This window comes from Microtus pennsylvanicus, chromosome 1, assembly GCF_037038515.1.
Source record: "Microtus pennsylvanicus isolate mMicPen1 chromosome 1, mMicPen1.hap1, whole genome shotgun sequence".
Lineage (NCBI taxonomy): Eukaryota > Metazoa > Chordata > Mammalia > Rodentia > Cricetidae > Microtus > Microtus pennsylvanicus.
Window position 1 is genome coordinate 210,826,408 of NC_134579.1, and position 19,070 is coordinate 210,845,477.

The 19,070-nt window shown below is 47.2% G+C and overlaps 2 protein-coding genes across 2 annotated transcripts in view; both read right to left on the reverse strand.

The window, feature by feature from the left end:
* Positions 1-1,410: 1,410 nt before the first annotated feature.
* Positions 1,411-19,070, reverse strand: part of Tmem242 (transmembrane protein 242) — a 28,419-nt gene continuing 10,759 nt past the window's right edge. The window contains exon 4 of the mRNA XM_075950349.1: positions 1,411-1,761. Within this exon, the coding sequence (XP_075806464.1) occupies positions 1,663-1,761 (99 nt within the window). The 3' untranslated portion in view covers positions 1,411-1,662. The remainder of the gene's footprint in view (positions 1,762-19,070) is intronic.
* Positions 5,757-7,626, reverse strand: Ldhal6b (lactate dehydrogenase A like 6B). Its single transcript, XM_075959294.1, has one exon. It carries the CDS (start codon positions 6,961-6,963, stop codon positions 5,815-5,817), a length of 1,149 nt encoding a protein of 382 aa, XP_075815409.1. The 5' UTR covers positions 6,964-7,626; the 3' UTR covers positions 5,757-5,814.

Below are 19,070 nucleotides of genomic sequence, written 5' to 3' on the forward strand. Positions count from 1 at the left end.
GAAAAATGTTACATTATGCACTTGACATTTCATTTAAAGAGTTCCTTTAGAACTAAAAGATTTCACTGTAGCAGATTTTGAATGCACTTTATGGAACACGGTTGCTGACTAATTAGGACCCAGGTAATTCTAAAGGAACTACACTCCTGACATTCAGCCAGAGGGTTTCTCTAGACATATTGACACACTGGCGTTTTTTTCCTCCTTAACTGTGTGCACAATCACTTCTCATCAGCTTTCTGTAAGGGATCACAGAGCAAGCACACAAGGGGTTGGATTCTTAAGAATTAACTTCATTAAGCGAAGGCATCAAAGGCTGGAGAGATGGCTCGGAGGTTAAGAGCACTGACTGCTCTCCCAGAGGTCCTGAGTTCAATTCCTAGCAACCACATGGTGGCTCACAGCCATCTATAAGGAGATCTAGTGCATTCTTCTGGCCTGCAGGCATACACGAAGGCAGAAAGTTAATAAATAAATCTAAGAAAGAAAGGAAGAAAGAAAGGAAGGAAGGAAGGAAGGAAGGAAGGAAGGAAGGAAGGAAGGAAGGAAGGAAGGATCATTGGCTCCAGTGCCCAGGTGACTTTCTGGCTACCATGGTTTCAGATAGGTAGCAATTCTGCTCTATTTCCTTTCACCACTGGGATGACATTACAGACATCAGTCAGGGTACAGGGACTCAGAACCAGTTTCACAACAAAGTGCATTCTACAGCCGTGATGTTGTCATTACCACTTCTACACAAGTGTTCCTGTCTGGGTCACCATCCTCTGTTGCTGGCGTTGTCCCATGTGCAAGGATAGTACCCTCAGCCGTGTGTACCAAGTCGAATCACACTACGTTCAGGACAAGCTGCACCCGTTTCCAGTACTGGGTTCACTATCTTGGAGATTGGTCAATAGGAACACACTTCCAAAATTCCTAGTCATCCAAGATAAGATAGGCTTTTAAAATTCATTCAATTAGATACACTGAGGTCTGTACTGCTGTTAGGAGTCTGTCTGTGATGACTTTTTCTTATTAAAAGTTTTTTTTTCTTTTTGAGAATTTCACATATGGGAACTGCTTGCATCATTTTCAGCCCTCCCTCTCCCCACTCCACCTCCTTCACTGTCCACCCTCGCTTGCTTTAAATCCATGACTTCTTTACTATTGTTACACATATGCATAGGTGTACACACACAACCTACTGAGTTTCTAAAAATATTTAGCTTTAGTTTTTAATTGTGTACGTGTATGGGTGTGTTCGCAGGTAAGTCAGGTGCCCACAGAATTCAGAAGAGGATATTAGATGCCCTAGAGCCACAGCTCAGGTGGGTTTGAGTCATCCAGAGTGGTGGTGGGGAAATGCGCTGGGGTCCTCTGCAGGAGCACAGTCAGCTCTCCAGCCCTTACAAAAATTTTCTAGCTTACTGGTTTTGCAAATATGAAACATGGTTTATTGTTCTAAACAGAAATATTTCCTCTGGGACCCCTCCTCAAGGGGAACGTCTCAGTAATTAAATAGCTGTCTTAGCTTTAGGAAAACATTCCTTCCCTGCACCATGGGCAGATGGCCATGGCTGTGGCCCGTGGGTTCGCCGGCCATCTGCACGTGTTCCTGGAGAGAAGTCACCCAGTCCTGTTCCGCCTGCCGCGATTCTCAGGGAGCCGTCCACACCCATCTCACTTAGACTCCAGTACTTCCTCCCATTTAACAGCTGACTCGGAGTTCTTGGGAATCGTTGGAAATATGGATTGCATCTTACTTCGAAAGTCCTTCATCTAGAAGAAAAAAAATATCAAATGTCAGAAGGAGGGAGGGATAGATGAAGCGCTTAGAGGCAGCATCTTGCTGAGCGGGGAACACCCCGTTCTCACAACTGCAGAGCAGACAGCAGCAGTGAAGCTGAGCGCTGTGTTCAGCACCGAAGAGAACACTGCTCTTCCAAGAGTGAACCCGCTAACTAACAACACAGCTCCACTCCTGGTCTAGACGGCGACATGTGTAACTCAACAGACTCCCAGGATGCGTATCTACAATGTGTATCTACAAGGGGACTCAGGGTGGCTTCCGTTTATAGAGATGCAGCGGGCAATACAGTTTCTGTCCATTTAAATACATGATTATACTCAGACCATTCAACGTCAGAAGTTTAGAGCTGGAGAGAGAGAAAAAAAAACTAATGACAAATATATTAGAATATTCTCATGTGCCAGTATGAAAAACCCACACTGAGATTTCACCAGCGAAAGGGGATCAAAGCCAGAGTCAAGGAGGGGTGTGCAGACCTCTGTGCAGGGCATCACTGCTGTGGGGGAGGGCAGTCTCCCTGTGTGCACACTCGGTGCACACTCCAGGCATCTGACCCTGCCCCACACATGGTCCAGGCCAACCCCACCAGCCACACCCAGTCACATCTCCCTTTGGATGCAGGTGCTGTGCTGGCTCACAAAGCTTCCAGGACTCTGCAGCAATCATTTCTGAGGGAGGCTACTGGAGATACAGGTAATTTTTCTTTTGCTGTTGATAATATGTATTTATTTCAAGGAGGTTAAATTTGTACCCTCTTGCCAAATTCAGGGTTTACATCGTTTTCAGTCTTTGTAAATTCTAGGCTAGCACACAGCCTCCATAGCATACACTTGGCGACACAGATGCTCGTGTTGGAGAGCCCACTGTTCAAATCCCAGCCACTGCCGTTTTCTCGCCAGCATCCACATATGCAGAAAGGAGACAGCGTATACGCGCCTGAAGAGTTGTGAGGACAAGCTGGGCGGTGCACACAATGTACAGCCCCTCCCTCCTCCTCACAGTGAGCACTCAATCTGAGGCCACGGCCACTGTAGCATTATCCAAACATGTATGCTGGATTCTGAAAACAAAGCTCGCATGGGTGTGGACATCATGGCGTGTTTTATAGTTATGGACCATTTGGTGTGACTATCCTCACCATTTATGGAATCTGTAGGAGGCCAACCGTCTGGGTCCTCTAGATCCACATACCAAGCTTTGCATACTTAGGCAAACACTCTGCCACTGAGCCCCCAAAGCACATTTCCCAGTCCCATCTTGTGTTAGGCAAATGTGACAAACACTGCTCACAGACGCCAGCCAGATAGGTGTATTCAGCTAGTCTTGAATACACGCATGGGCATTGCCTCTCCTTACCATTTTCTCCGGACTGTATTATGATGAGCCTTCATGAGAGACTCTCCGCGAGCACCAGCAACAGTGCTACATCCGTGACATCCGTGGAGAGGGACTAAGACAGGGGAGGGGTCTCTTCTGTGGTCACAGATGCTGTGACTACCATATGCAAGTGGTGGTAGAGGTGACCCAGATGCTGAATACCCAAGATTCATATAAAGAGCGGCTTGACAAAAACACCAATCACAACCTATGAAAGGAACTTCGCAGAGATGTTTGGGTTTGAAAACCCAATGCCTCTCTGGCCACGGTTTGCAGTATGCTGCTCCTTGCCTTTCTGGCTGATGTATTTTACAACTTGTGTTCAACTGTCCAGCACTGAAGACCAAGCACAATTGCTTTCCACGGTCCCTCATGGTCCCTCATCAGTGGTAACTGTGGTCAGTTGCTAGGAACAAGGCTAGGAGGCACAGGTGATGCTGGGAGCGCTCTCTCTCTCTCTCTCTCTCTCTCTCTCTCTCTCTCTCTCTCTCTCTCTGTGTGTGTGTGTGTGTGTGTGTGAGAGAGAGAGAGAGAGAGAGAGAGAGAGAGAGTATGAGTGCGGACACTGCTCTATCCCCCACTCCTGACCTCATCGCCTGCCTCTCAAGCCTCAAGGACTGTATTATTATTTGTTCCTGAGGTCGTGAGTTCCGAGAAGACTTCTGACTGAGATGTGGACACTGAAGACACAGGATAGAGGACCCTGCTGGGCCCTGTGCCTTCCAACTGTGGGAATGGAAACCCAGAGTCCACTTTATGTAATAAACAGACACTCAAGTTGCTTCAAATAATGGGGCTCCATGGGGTTCCAAGATGGTATTATTTATATGGACAGTATCTATCAAATATGTATCAGTGAAGGCCATACAAAGGTCAATAAATTATTCCCATTTAAAGATGCCCTTGGAAAAAAAATTTAAGAGTGAGTATCACTAAGTTTAATCTGAACCTAAATATACTAAGGAAAATTCACAGCTACTGCCATGGAACTTTCCCTCAGCCCCCAGAATTGATGACTGTGAGCATGCTGGTCACATTACTCCAAAGTGAAACTCTGGGATCTCCTCTGCTCTGCCCTTGTTGGTCAGGGAGAATGTTTTTTATGCTATGGGTTGTAGGGTCACCCTTGTAAGCATGGTCTGTGGGCCACCACAGGCTGTTTCTGGGAGTGTTCTGTGCAGGGATTAAGGCATAAGAGGCATTCCCTGGAGTATCAGGCCCCAGAACCTTGTCCTGAAATACTGCTGTCCTCGGAAGCCATTATTGGAAATACGGACATTCAGAGAAGGGTCTGACTGATACTTTAGATGTTAGAATAGAACCAAGATCACACCTCTAATAATGCTCTCGTTCCCACTCCAGCAGCTTCCTCAGGGCTGTGGAACCAGTACGCCAGGAACAAGAACACCAGCGGTGCGGCTGGTGTATTTATCATTTGCCCCTTAACAATGAGCGACCAGACAACTGTGTCATGCAGTTGGGGAGGCAGGTCTGACTGCGTGGCTGCGTCTGCACTGCAGCCACGTGCATGTGGGTGCTGCCCCCCCGCCCACCATGGCACGTCTGGGCTGTGGAAGAAGAAACTGAAAACCATTTTGTCTAACGCATTATATATTAAAAATTTGCTTAAAATATTCAGGTTCTCTCTAATCACAAAATCCTTACAGAATCAGTTCTAACAGGCAAGTAGTTGTTGCCACTAAAAGCTGAGTTTGAAATAGTTTTTCTTTTTTGTGAGGTTTTTTTTTTTTTGCCTTCTTCGTTGAGAGGCTCATTCCATTTCTGTTTCCTGTATAAGCTCTGCTAATCAGTCCTGCCTAGAGTCTGACCACCAAGGCTTCCATGTTCAGTCTGCTTCCTTCCCATCTCCTCTCCTCCCTCTACCCCGTCAACTCCCCCCTCCCCCGCTCTTGAAGCAGCTGCAGTCCACATTTCGTGATGCCTCTAAAAATATATATGTAAAAGTATGTTGTCTAATGTATGTAGAATACCATGTGGGTGCTGGGAACTGAACCTGGGTCCTTGCAAGAGCAGCAGGTGCCACCCTTCCTGTCCCCTTCATAATATCTTAATGGCTCAGGGAGGTCATTCCAAGACAAGGCAGTCTCAAAATGTATCACAAAAATTTTTACATAATTGTATTTTTAAATGCAGGCGTTAATTTGTTTCTAAGACTTATTTTACATATGGGTGTTCCATCTGCATGTACACTTTAGGCCTGAAGAGGGGATCAGACCCCATTATAGATGGTTGTGAGCCATGATATGGGTGCTGGAAATTGAACTCAGGACCTCTGGAAGAGCAGCTAGTGCTTTTAACCTCTAAACCATCTCTCTAGCCCATACGAGTTACTTTTTAAAATGGCATAGAAGTGGATATAAATGTACCAACCAGAATGGACCAGTCAGTATGTGTTCTTACGAATCAATTTCTTGAACACCACACCAACAGGCAAGAACCAGTACTTGAAACACCAAAAATACCTTTAATTCAGTCACTCAGAAACTGAAAAGGCAAAGTCACCTGGCAGCTGGATGCCACACAACAGGAGACCAAACCAGAGACCGCCAACCTTCAGAACCCCCAGTTCACGCCACATCCGCATATACTGCATCTGTTGTCTTCGGCATCTTTACAGGGCTGGCTTAAAACTTGATATCTTTCTGAATTTTCCAAAGTGTTTCTGCACTCTTTACCATCTGGGCTTCCTCTGTGGGGCTCAGCTTCACCTTTATAATATCAGAGATGCCATTTTCTCCCAGGATACAAGGCACACTGAGAAACACCTCTTCTTTTATTCCATAGAGACCTTTAATTTTGGTGGAGACTGGATGTGTTTTCCTGCGATTCTTCAGAATACTTTCTGCAATATCAGCTACAGACAGGCCAATGGCCCAGGAGGTATAGCCTTTCATTTTGATAATCTTATAGGCACTGGCAATCACTTCTTTGTGGACATTTCCCCACTGCTCAGGGTCTTTGCTAGTTCCTATGGCAGAATTCAGCTCTTTCAGAGGCACCCCAGCGATGTTCACTCCACTCCACACGGGGACACTCGAGTCTCCATGCTCTCCAAGGACCCATCCGTGGCAACTTTCAGAGTGAATCCCAAGCCTCTCCCCAAGCATGTAACGGAAGCGAGCTGTATCTAGGTTGCAGCCACTTCCAATAATACGGTTTTTGGGAAACCCGCTCAGTTTCCAGGTTATATACGTTAAGATATCCACTGGATTGGAAACGACAATCAATTTGCAGCGGGGGCTGTGTTTGACAATACTGGCGATCATCACCTTAAAGATGGCTACATTCCGCTGGACTAAATTCAGGCGCGTTTCGTCTTTCGCCTGGCGTGCACCTGCTGTGATAATCACTACCTCCGAGTTGGCAGTGATAAGGAAATCTTTGCTGCAAACAATATTTGGCATTTTCATGAAGACACTGCCATGCTGGAGATCCATCGTCTCACCCTTCATTTTTTCTTCATTACTGTCAACAAGGGCAAGCTCATCAGTCAAGCCTTTCGCTATAATGCTGAAGGCACAGGCCATGCCGACTGACCCAGTTCCTATAATGGAAACCTTGTTGTGGAGAATGGGCTCTTCGGAGCTGAAGTGCTGGATAAGTTCACCCTTCAGGGTCGACATGGTGGACGTGGGAGTGACGCTCCACCAGGCCCGGCTGAGAGGCACACGCAGCACCCGACTGGGCCGCAGAGCTATGCTCAGGTCCCTGAGATCCACTCCAGCTGCACTCACTCTTTTGCTGGCTCGCAGGATGCCCGCAGCCCAGGCCATGGCTGCTCATTCAGGTGGATGAAGTTAACCGGGTGAGGGAGGAAGACGGTTGATGCCAGAATGGTCGGTTGTTGCCCCGTACTACAGGCTCAGACCCTCCTACTGCGGCTGCGCAGCCCCCACCCAACAGCGCGGCGCGTGGGCTAAGCTCAGTTTGGGTCTTCTAGCTCCGGCAACAGCAGGCCTGCAACAAGGTTTAATAAAGGGTTTCGCCCGCAGCAAGGAATATTGGAGTTTTACAAACTCCTACTCTCTAATGTTGATACATAGAACCCAACCCTGACCCCTGGAATTAATCGTTTCCTATTCTCAGTGTGTATATGACGAATGGTTCTGGCAACAAGAGAGAAGATAGATCCTTGAGCCACAACAAAGGTGGCCATGCTGTCTACCAAGAGGCAGCATGGCGAGAGGAACAGGTTCCTCGTTTAGTGTATTCAGCTGGAGGTCCTTCTGCTTAGGAAAGGTTTTTGCCCATATCCTAACTGTGGTGCATGCCTGGACAAGGCAGGAGTGAGAGGCTGAGAGTGCCTCCTCTTTCTCCAGCCAAAGGAGAGCTCGCGATCGAGTCCAGATTAAAAAAAACAAAGCAAAAGGAACTCAGTGGGTAAAAGCATAATGCTCCTGCAGGGGACCCAGGCTGGGGTCTCCGTACCCACACCAGAGGGCTCAGAACGGCCTTTAGTCCCAACTGCAGCGACACCTGACGTGCTCTAGGTCTGAGGGCACCTGGTCCACTTGGCGAGTATAAAACTCAGGCGCACACACACTCACGTAAGTAAATGAACGGATTAAAAACGAAACAACAAAAACCAAAACAAAAAGTTTCCCCCAAGCCCTGCAGTTTCTTAAGGAGAAAGACGGCCTTACAGTACTCTACTGAAATGAAAGAGTCTTTGGAATGACCTTGGAACAGCAGATTAACCTTTAGCCGCTGTGTGTGTTGGATTATTGACTAAAGTAGTGAAACACGATTACTTTGCAAGCTGGCACCAGCATATCTCATCCCCTCTGTGTTTTTCTTAAGTCTTGTGAACTAATCTCAAAACTCTGAGGAGACGCAAATGTTACAGTTTATGACAGACCTAACAAACTGCAAACGCCCAGAAAACATGACGAGCACTCGGAGCACTTCCTCTTGTTGATGGTTTCCTGGAGGAAGCAGAGCCACTGTGATGCATCAATCTAAAACAGACAGATGAATTCTCCACACACTGGCAATCAGATTTACGGCAGCAAACTGTCAAATTAAAAACTAATTAAAAAATGGTGGCCACTGTTTTAGAGGACCCACAAACTATCACTGATAGCTGCGATTTCTTTTACCCCACTTCTCACTGGGATGTTAGCCTGACAACTGGTCCACCTTCTTTCTGTAATGATTCCCTTGCCCAGTCAGGCAAGTTGTTCTCCAGGGCGAGAGCTCTTGAGTCTGAGATTCAAGGACATGGTGACTCTTAGCTGGACAGCTTCTATTGACAGTCATTTTCCTTTCAGAGATTGAGCCTCTTCAGAAATACAATCTTGATGACTACAGGCTCTTCAGTCTTTCCCCTCAGTCACAACTAAATCAATTTTGAGAGGGAGAATGACAACATTCCAAAATAAAGAATACCCCAAACAAAGCAGCTCTTTACTTACAGTAAGTCTCAAGACAGCAAGCATGAAGACAGGCAAGATGGTCATGATGTCTAGAGAAGATGGAGGGCTACTCAAAGATATTCAAAACCAAATATAGCCAGATAGCTCCTATTGGCTTTCTATTTTAGGTTATTCATTGTTCTTTCAATTGAAGACCCAATTCAAATTATCTATTAAAAATGAAGCTGGATGGTGGCAGCATACACCATTAATCCCAGCACTCAGGAGGCAGAGGCAGGTGAATCTTTTCAGTGTGAGGCCAGCTTGGTCTACAAACCTAGTTCCAGGACAGCCAGGGCTACCCAGAGAAACTGTCTTAAAAAACAAAAACAAAACAAAATAAAAAAAAAAGTAATGTAATATTACAGTTGAGGCAGGATGCTACCTCAATGCTTTTGGTTACATCACTCAGGAGAGGGAAAGTTGAAAAGCAAGACCACCAGCATGTATCTAGAGCAGGGGTTCAGTAATGGAGATGGAGCTTTCATTTCCTGTCACGCGGTCCCAAATAATCACACAGAAACTTATATTAGTTACAAACTGTTTGGTCTATTGCTCAGGCTTATTACTAACTAGCTCCTACTTTCAAATTAACCCATGCCTATTAATCTATGTATTGCCATGTAGTTCATGGTTTTACCTGTGATCTAGTACAACTTGTTGCTCTGGTGGCTTCTTGGCATCTCCCTGACTCTGCCCTTCTCCCTGTATCTCTGTTTGAATTTCTCACCTGGCTCTATCCTGCCTTGCTATAGGCTAAAGCAGTTTCTTTATTAACTGATGGTAATAGAACATATTCACAGCATACAGAGGGGTTATCCCATAGCAGGTTCTCAGGCTTCCTCATCCTGTGACCTTTTAATACGGGTCCTCATGTTGTGGTGACCCCCAACCATAAAATTACTTCATCACTACTTTATAACTGTAGTTTTGCTACAGCTATAAATCCTAACGTAAATATCTGATATGTGACCCCCAAAGGAGTCATGACGCAGGGGTTGAGAACTGCTATCTAGACTGATGACATCTGCCCCCCCCATATATCCCCTCCACATGGACTCTCCCTGCTAGCCCTCTGCCTTCCCTCCTTCCTCAGGAGTCTAGTCAATGCCATCCTATAGCAGATCTGTCAACCCTCTAAGCAGAGTGAGTCTTTAAAATGCTGTGTCACCACTGTGCCCCGCAGCCATGATTAATGTGTTACGAACAGTTAAGTGTAAAAGCCTATGGACGTGCCAGAGGGGGCTGCCCCTTTTTTGTCAGCACAGCCCAGTCCTCTAGGGCATATCTGAGTGCAGGGACAGGGACCCAGTGAGGGCCGTGAGGGGCAGAGCAGGCCAGGTCCTCAGGGAGCTAGAGTTCTCAGGGCAGAAGCTAATAAGGTGGGTAGGTGAGGCCCCTTAGGGCCTGTCTGGAAGACTAACATGAGGAAATTCCATGGAAGCTAGGGTTAGTTAGGGATGTCTTAGCTACTTTCCTCAGCTAGGCCTTTCCCAAACCTCCACCACATTAAACTGGAGCAACAGCAACACCCACAGCGCTGGGAGCACAGCAGAACAAAGTGTGGGAGCAGAGAGCACTTCACTCCTTTAAAACTATTTCAAAGTTGAGAACTTGTGACCATAACCAGCAGAGGAAATCCTCAGTGAGGAAAAGAGAAGCTGAGAGGGCCAGGCCAGCGCTGTAGCAGACCTGGAGGCTGCTGCAGTGCAGTTCCAGCAAGGAGGGCACTTGCTGTAGAGCACAGCAAGGTGGGTGCTCCCCATAGAACACAGCAAGGAGGGTGCTCCCCATAGAACACAGCAAGGAGGGTGCTCCCCATAGAACACAGAAAGGAGGGTGCTCCCTGTAGAACACAGCAAGGAGGGTGCTCCCCATAGAACACAGCAAGGAGGGTGCTCCCCGTAGAACACAGCAAGGAGGGTGCTCCCCATAGAACACAGCAAGGAGGGCACTCGCTGTAGAACACAGCAAGGAGGGTGCTCCCCATAGAACACAGCAAGGAGGGTGCTCCCCGTAGAACACAGCAAGGAGGGCACTCGCTGTAGAACACAGCAAGGAGGGTGCTCCCCATAGAACACAGCAAGGAGGGTGCTCCCCATAGAACACAGCAAGGAGGGTGCTCCCCATAGAACACAGCAAGGAGGGTGCTCCCCATAGAACACAGCAAGGAGGGTGCTCCCCATAGAACACAGAAGGGAGGGTGCTCCCCATAGAACACAGAAAGGAGGGTGCTCCCCATAGAACACAGCAAGGAGGGTGCTCCCTGTAGAGCACAGCAAGGAGGGTGCTCCCCGTAGAACACAGAAAGGAGGGTGCTCCCCATAGAGCACAGCAAGGAGGGTGCTCCCTGTAGAACACAGCAAGGAGGGTGCTCCCCGTAGAGCACAGCAAGGAGGGTGCTCCCTGTAGAACACAGCAAGGAGGGTGCTCCCTGTAGAACACAGCAAGGAGGGTGCTCCCTGTAGAACACAGCAAGGAGGGTGCTCCCTGTAGAACACAGCAAGGAGGGTGCTCCCCATAGAACACAGCAAGGAGGGCGCTCCCCGTAGAACACAGCAAGGAGGGTGCTCCCTGTAGAACACAGCAAGGTGGGTGCTCCCTGTAGAACACAGCAAGGAGGGTGCTCCCTGTAGAACACAGCAAGGAGGGTGCTCCCTGTAGAACACAGCAAGGAGGGTGCTCCCTGTAGAACACAGCAAGGAGGGTGCTCCCTGTAGAACACAGAAAGGAGGGTGCTCCCCATAGAACACAGAAAGGAGGGTGCTCCCCATAGAACACAGCAAGGAGGGTGCTCCCCATAGAACACAGAAGGGAGGGTGCTCCCCATAGAACACAGCAAGGAGGGTGCTGCCCATAGAACACAGCAAGGAGGGTGCTCCCCATAGAACACAGCAAGGAGGGTGCTCCCCATAGAACACAGCAAGGAGGGTGCTGCCCATAGAACACAGCAAGGAGGGTGCTCCCCATAGAACACAGCAAGGAGGGTGCTCCCCATAGAACACAGCAAGGAGGGTGCTCCCGATAGAACACAGAAAGGAGGGTGCTCCCCGTAGAACACAGCAAGGAGGGTAACATGAAAACTAGTTTTAAAAAACAATTAAAAACTGAATTGTGCTGCTCACAGATTAAGGTGATGCTCATATGAGGGTATTTACAAGTCTTAGTCTTCCATGTGGAACACAGGCATAGAAGACCACCAGAAAAGCACCCAAGAGGACTCTCTTTAAGAATTAGACACTAAAAAATGAACTGGCCACTCTTCTGATAAATTCTCCAAATCACATTTTTGCATCATCATATTCATTTTTAAAAAGATTTATTTATTAATTACGTATATAATATTCTGTCTGCATGTATGCTGCAGGCCAGAAGAGGGCACCAGATCTCATTACAGATGGTTGTGGGCCACCATGTGGTTACTGGGAATTGAACTCAGGACCTCTGGAAGAGCAGTCAGTGCTCTTAACCGCTGAGCCATATCTCCAGCTCCATCATCATATTCATAACTGGTGATTCAATGTGGAAGAACAACTCAGATTAACAAGTAAAAGGAAAGGGAATTATGACTGTAAGTGTTTGGTTTGTGTAACTATTTTATATCCCTATGTACCCAGGGTCACGAAAACATTTCTTAGGGAAAAGGGTGGCGAGGGGAAAGAGTTAAGAAGCCCCATGCTACAGCCCTGAAGAAGCTGTCTGCACTGCAGAGCAGCAGGTAGAGGTGGGCAATTGTGGTGGGACTGGATGTGGTCGCGGAGTGAGTGGGCTCCTTCAAGTAAACCTTTTAACGGGAAGCCATAGAAGGTTTTAAATGAAGCATTATCCATCTGACGTACATTTTAAAAATATCTCTGGCTTCCATGCGGGGAAGAATCTGGGGGAAATGAAGGTGAGGCTGGGAGACGAGACAGGCAACTGTCTATGTGCAAGCAAAGATGAGCACAGGCTATGAGGAGAGAGGCCACACCGAGCAGCGGGGCTGACACGCAGAGCGCGCTCATGGGCTGTCGAACTGAACTGGGGGGATAAGATGATGAAGGCATCTCCTCAATGGGCAAGATCAAGGGAAGAACACTAGAGAACCAGGAACTCTGCCTGGTGTGGGTTGTCGCCAGACACATTATGAGACAAGTAGGTGAAGATGGTCTGTATGCACCTTGGAGGAAGGCTGAAGGGCTGGAGCTAAGTATCTGGAAATCACTAGATGAACAAATTGCTGTAATGCCAGAGTCTAGATGAGAGCGCTAAGTGAGTAAGGGGAGAAGAGGCCAGCGGATGTGGATGAGAAGCCACTGGTGTCGGAGTAGAGACAAGGCACAGGGGCCCCAAGAACCGTTTCCTCAGAGGGGAGGCTCAGTTGTGGCAACGGCTATGGAGGGGAGGGAACAGGACAAAGACCTAGATCTGGCAACAGGAGGTGGCTGGTGACCTGGACACCTTTAGTGCGCTGCTAAGGAAAGCAGCTGGATGGAGAGCAGGGTGGGCGAAGTGGAGACATCAACCGGAGGCAACCGGGAAGCATCAGCTGAGAAGCATTTCTGTGGGAGGCACAGACAGTGAGCTGCTAGCTTGAGGAGGGTAAGGGCTATCAGAAGAGGGGACGTCAGAGCTGGAGTAAGCAGGGCCCTTCTGTATGTGCTGCAGTAGAAAAAGGCAGCCAGCAAAGGCCCGGGGCCATGACACCAGCAGCCCAAACAGCTGGGTCAGGTCTGTGGCAGTGACGGATGCAGGTGGAAGGCACGAGCATCCTGCAGCACAAAGGACGGCTGCGAGGAAAGGAGAACACAGAAGCCCTGTGACTACCGTGGGGGGCGGGGGGAGTGGAGGACAGACACTGGAGAATGAGAAAACATGGTGGGATGAAATTATGAAAGGCAGTCTGGCTTTCCTTCCGGGCAGCTTTGGTGATGCTGGCACTCAGAGGGAGCGTGACTGATGCGCAGGGTGCAGGTTTGGAATAAATGAGTTCAGGGGGGAGTAAAGACATGACACCCACAGTGTGTCCAAGGTCACCCAGTGCTAGAACCCAACACAAAAAGATGAGGGCCAAGGGAAGGGCTGTGAGCACCATCGTGCGCTCAGTACGGCTGCGCCAAGGCAGACGTGAACTTAACTGCCAGGAAGAGCCAGACTAGAATCCTGAGAAGAAGGAACCTTTCAACAAGTGCAAACAACAACTGACATCAGCCGTCAAGAACAGGTTGTCATATTCAGCACAATTCACAGAATGAAAACACATGCAGCACATTAAAAGTTAATTTGTTTTTGAAAGAGGGTCTCCTTACCTAGCCCAGGCTGCCCTTAAAACTATTAAAGTCATGTATGGGATTATAGTCATGTGTAATATCATAAAGATTAGCATACAAATAAATGAATAAGAAGGAGCCGAGGGAACGGCACAGTCAGTAGAGCGTGTCCTGCATAAGCATGAGGCCCTAAGTGTGGTCCCAGCACCCATGGAAAAGCTGCTGCAGCAGGGTGCACCTGAAGTCCCTGGGCAGAATATCTGCGGTTTCCTGGGCAGTCTAGCCAAATTAGTCAACTTTAGGCTGAATGAGATGGGGAGAGTGAAGCTGTCTAACATTGACCTTTGGGCACTCGTAGGCACACACACACACACACACATTTTTAAAGTATTACTTAATTAGTAAAATTCAGTTTGAGAGAATGCTCCATTTTCTGTATAAAACTGAGAAGCTAATAATTACAGACAAATTTATCAACATATGTAATGTTTCAGAAATCTATCTGTAAGAGGTGGCCTTCACATGAAGTGTAAGGGAGGCGACAGTGTCAACTCCATACCCAGTGCTGTGTTTAGAAAGAAGTGCTCATGTGAACCCAGTGAGCTCAGTGACCAGAACCCAGGAAACGCAGAGCCCCAACACCCCTCCCGCCCCCCATGGGATCCACACGGGAGCCTGGGCCTGGTTCCTGTCTGCTCCGTACACCACGGCTCTTCCAGAGCCGCTTATCTCCCATTAGCTGGCGCACATCCCCACGTCATAAAATGCGCTCAGGCCCAATCTTACTTGTAAAAAGAAAATGGTACTTTTTTATAAAAAAAGTATGTTGGAAATGTACTCAAAGAGCAGATTCCCCCTCCCTATACTTAAAAAAGTACTCCAAGTCATTATCCCCCACTTTAAGCTGATCCAGACCCTCGGTCTCCAAACTGCTCTTCCACATTACATCAAATGCCTCCCCCCAGCTCCAGCTAGGCCATCTGCACTGCTGCGGTGGAACAGGAAATAGGGTGACAGAGACGGTCCTGTCACCTCAGACTTGCACGGTGCTCCTTCCAATTCATTTTTAAATGACTCCGAGAAACTATTCCTCAATCTGCAAGGCTGAGAGAAGAAACAGCTGCCAGGTCGCGATGACTGTGCTGCAGCTCCAGCAGATCCTGTCAGAGGCGGAAATGAGGCAGAGGGGAATCAGAACAAGAAACCTGCTCTTCTTCCCGGGGCAGAGCATCCGATCAGGCCACTCCAAAATGGCTGCCATTAAACAATTTGCAAGGAAATTCAGGTTTGCTTTTCACCTTTAGCTGAACCAGTGAAAAAATATCCAGCACTGAGAAGCCTATTTCCCTTCTTAGACACATTCAAAGTTAAAACTTGGGAGCCTTCCCACAGTTTTCGTAACTATGGCCAGCTGTTTCATCTGAGACATCTGAGTGAATGGAGTAGGGGTAAACACAATAGCGAGCAACACTGGGGACACACGCATGTCCTGGTCCCCGGCCAGACAGACACACGCATGTCCTGGTCCCCGGCCAGACAGACACACGCATATCCTGGTCCCCGGCCAGACAGACACATGCATGTCCTGGTCCCCGGCCAGACAGACACACACATGTTCCAATAAGAGACACTGGGGAGACAGACACATGCATGTCCTAGTCTCTGGCCAGACAGACACATGCATGTTCCAAACACTGGTGAATACTGATGAAATTAAAATTAGCAAAGAGGACAAAGAAAGAATCCTACTGTAGTTAGTAAAGGCCCTCACAGTGGCATAAGGTTTAGAAGTAAGCCTAAGATGCTAACATAAAAATTATGTCTCAAAAATAAATCAATTAAAAAATATATATATTAGCAGTTACAAAAAAGAACTGGAGAAACTAATTTTTTTGAAGCAGTCTTGCTCTATGGCCCATGCTGGCTGGAACTTAAGCAGCCCAGGCTAACCTCAAACTCCCGGGTACTGCAATCGTAGGTGTGTGCCAGCTTACCAGGTTGGGCAAATAAACAGGCCAGAGTGCATCCTCTCCGTCCTAGCAGAAAGATACCACTTCCCAGGGTCTCTCTGGACAGAAAACAGCTGCGAGGTGCTTCATCCACACATAGAACTTTTTGGGTTTGAAGAGAAGGAGGCTGAGCTCTTGGGAGAGAAGCAGGCAGGACCCAGGGGACTGTGCAAACTTCCAGACACAGCTGTCTCCAGGTGGACCTTCACTGCCGAGACGGCAGATGTTACAGAGAAAGATAAGCCACCAACAGCCCGGGGGCTAGGAAACATATGCGCCCTTAGCTTCTCAACTTCTCAACCTTTCTACACAGCCCACATCAAAAACATTAAAAAAAAAAAGGCCCTTGCTTCAACATTAACATTTTCAGTCTTCACAATAATTTTCTTCATCGAGAAAAGTGCACTAAGATGTATGTGTAACAGGTTCGCTATAACACTTACTAGGGAGACGTTAGTCCCCAGGCAGGACTGATTAACAGATGATAGGAGCTAATGGAGTACCATGAATTCATTAAAAGTGAAGATTTATGTATTCTACTGTGTGAAGATGGCCCCAAGACTGTTCAGTGAAAAATAACCCCAGAGTAGCACATTCAAGCAGGAGTATGTTCATCTGACACTATGGAGGCGTCCTCAGACGGAGAGGACAGGTCTGATAGGAGGCCCCACTCTACCAGTGATTGTAGTAATAGGAGTGGAGGGGCTGCGTCTCCAGCACCCCGGCCGCCTGGCTAGCTTATGCCTCGAAATAATTACACAGACACTGTATTCTTTTAACACTGCTTGGCCCATGTCTATCTAGCCTCTTCTAGGCTAATTCTCGCACCTGGACTAGCCCATTACCAATCATGTGTGTAGCACCCCAAGGTGCGCTTACAGGGAAGATTCTAGCCTACGTCCATCCTGGGTCGGAGCTTCATCGCGTGTGCCTCAGAGAGCAGAGCTATCACGTCTACCCAGGAGCGGGGAGCATGGCGTCTCTGAGCTCACTTCCTCTTCCTCCCAGCATTCTGTTCTGTTTACTCCTCCCACCTATGTTTTAACCTATGAGGCCAAGCAGTTTCTTTATTACTTAACCAATGACCTTCCTCCATCAAGTGATTATAATTCAGTGGTAGTGGGATGGGTGGGCGGGATTCTGTTCTACGTTTTATATGGAACAATAAATAGTTTTTAAAAACATGAATTATTAAAAGATATTTTAAAAACATGGGCTCTACCTATTTAACACACATACATATTCACCCATAATTTGGATTCCACATGTTCCCCAGAGGTCCAGAGCAGTGCTAGTGGATGGTGGACACTTTGGGAGGAGGGCCTAGTGGAGGAGGCCCAGGAGGCATGTAACAGAGATCGTGCTTTCATTTCCTCCCAGTCACCCAGACCAGAATAATCACACAAATGCTGTATTAATTACAACACCATTTGGCCAACAGCTCAGGGACATTCCTAGCTAGCTCCCACATCCTAAATCGACCCATTTCTATTATTCTGTATCTTACCACAAAGATCATGGTTTGTTACCTCACACTCTGCTTCTTGGGCACCTGCATGGCGTCTGCCGGACTCTGCCTTTTTTCTCCCTGCATTCACCTTTATTTTCCCACCTGGCTATATTCTGTCCTACCTTAGGCCAAAGCAACTTCTCTATGAACCAATGGTAATAAAACATATTCACAGCATACAGAGGGGAATCCCACATTAGAGGTATGCTGGGAAGGGGCATTTGGAATGTGGACTATCTAGTCTTCCTCTCTGTTTCTTGACTGGTAGTGTGAGTGGTTCATTCCACAGGGTATGCCTGCCATGGCTCTCCATCACTCCTTAGGAGCAGAAAGCAATGGGGCCACTCATTTGGCTGGGACTTCCAAATCCATGGGCTGGATACGTCTTTCCCAAAGGAAATGAATGCCCTCAGGTACCTTGTTTCAGTAACAGACTCTCAATATGTAAGACAAAGCCCTCCTTACCCAATAGCAAAAAAAAGTAATGCAGTTAAATCTCCATTTATTCATTAATTTAAAATAAAATCTCTAGATAATTTAATTTGCTACAACAGAGAACATTTTTGTTCCTGTTTTTTTTTTTTTTATTACAGTTGATGTTTAAGCTCCTATAAAGGCAACAGCAGTAAACTCTAAATTCTTACCCAGCAGGCATCATCAACACATTCCATACAAGCCATGAGAGAAGCCAGTTTCTTAGAAGCGCAGAAACATCGAGCCTAAGACTTCTGGCCTGGGAGGAGCGTCTGCACTGCCGTTCAGCATGATGCAAGATATGATATGAAAGATTCCACAGTTTTACATTCAGTACCGCCAGCTGTGGTGACTGCTGGGCCTCTGAGATGACAACGGTGCAGCACAGGGTCACAGGCAGACCCCCTTCTATACAGCTAAAACTGCAATAGCCAAGAAATAGTGGGGCAGCTAACAGTTCACCTTCCGAGAAAATAAAGGACAACGCAGTCTAGTTATAAATAAGGTAAGCCTCTCTGAAATCCTCTGATCATCAACTAATACTCTGTAAATAATAAAAGGAGACTGATGACAAGAATAACAAGGCACGGCTTAAGTAACATGCCAATAACTAAATGGCAGTGTGCTTTCTTCCGCAAACAGGAACCGCTGCTTATACCATATCACTCTCAACTATCTGCTAAGCCACCTGCCCTGGTCACAATCTAATCACACTGTCCCCAGTGTACTTGTCTGGGCTGGACGGGCAGTCTTGTGGAATCATGTGCACAGCAGGTTTAGCCAGTTGAGAGGAACCTACAGGGAAATTTTGCGTTTCCTCCACCCCCACAGTAAACTAGTGAGATGAACTAGCACCTCAATAATACTCAAATGCTAAAATACTGTAATGCAAAATGATGAATGAACTCACATAGTGCAATCAAGCTGTACTTGCTGGCTCAGTAGCAGTCGGGGCACTGGGGTGGCTGGAGCTGAACTTGGAATGGTTTCTAAGGCTTTAACTTTTAACCCTGAGCAAGGCCAGTGCTTTGGTCAGCTATGCAGAAGCTTTTCAGAAGCTGTTGTTTTGGCAAATCTCTGATTAAATTCTGCATCACTATGTGAGATATAATTTTTTTTACATTTGAGGTATTATATGAGTTCCTGTATGATGGAATTTCAAAATACTATGTGCAAATAAAGTATAATAAAAATATTTTAAGACACTTAAGGTTTGATTTAAGT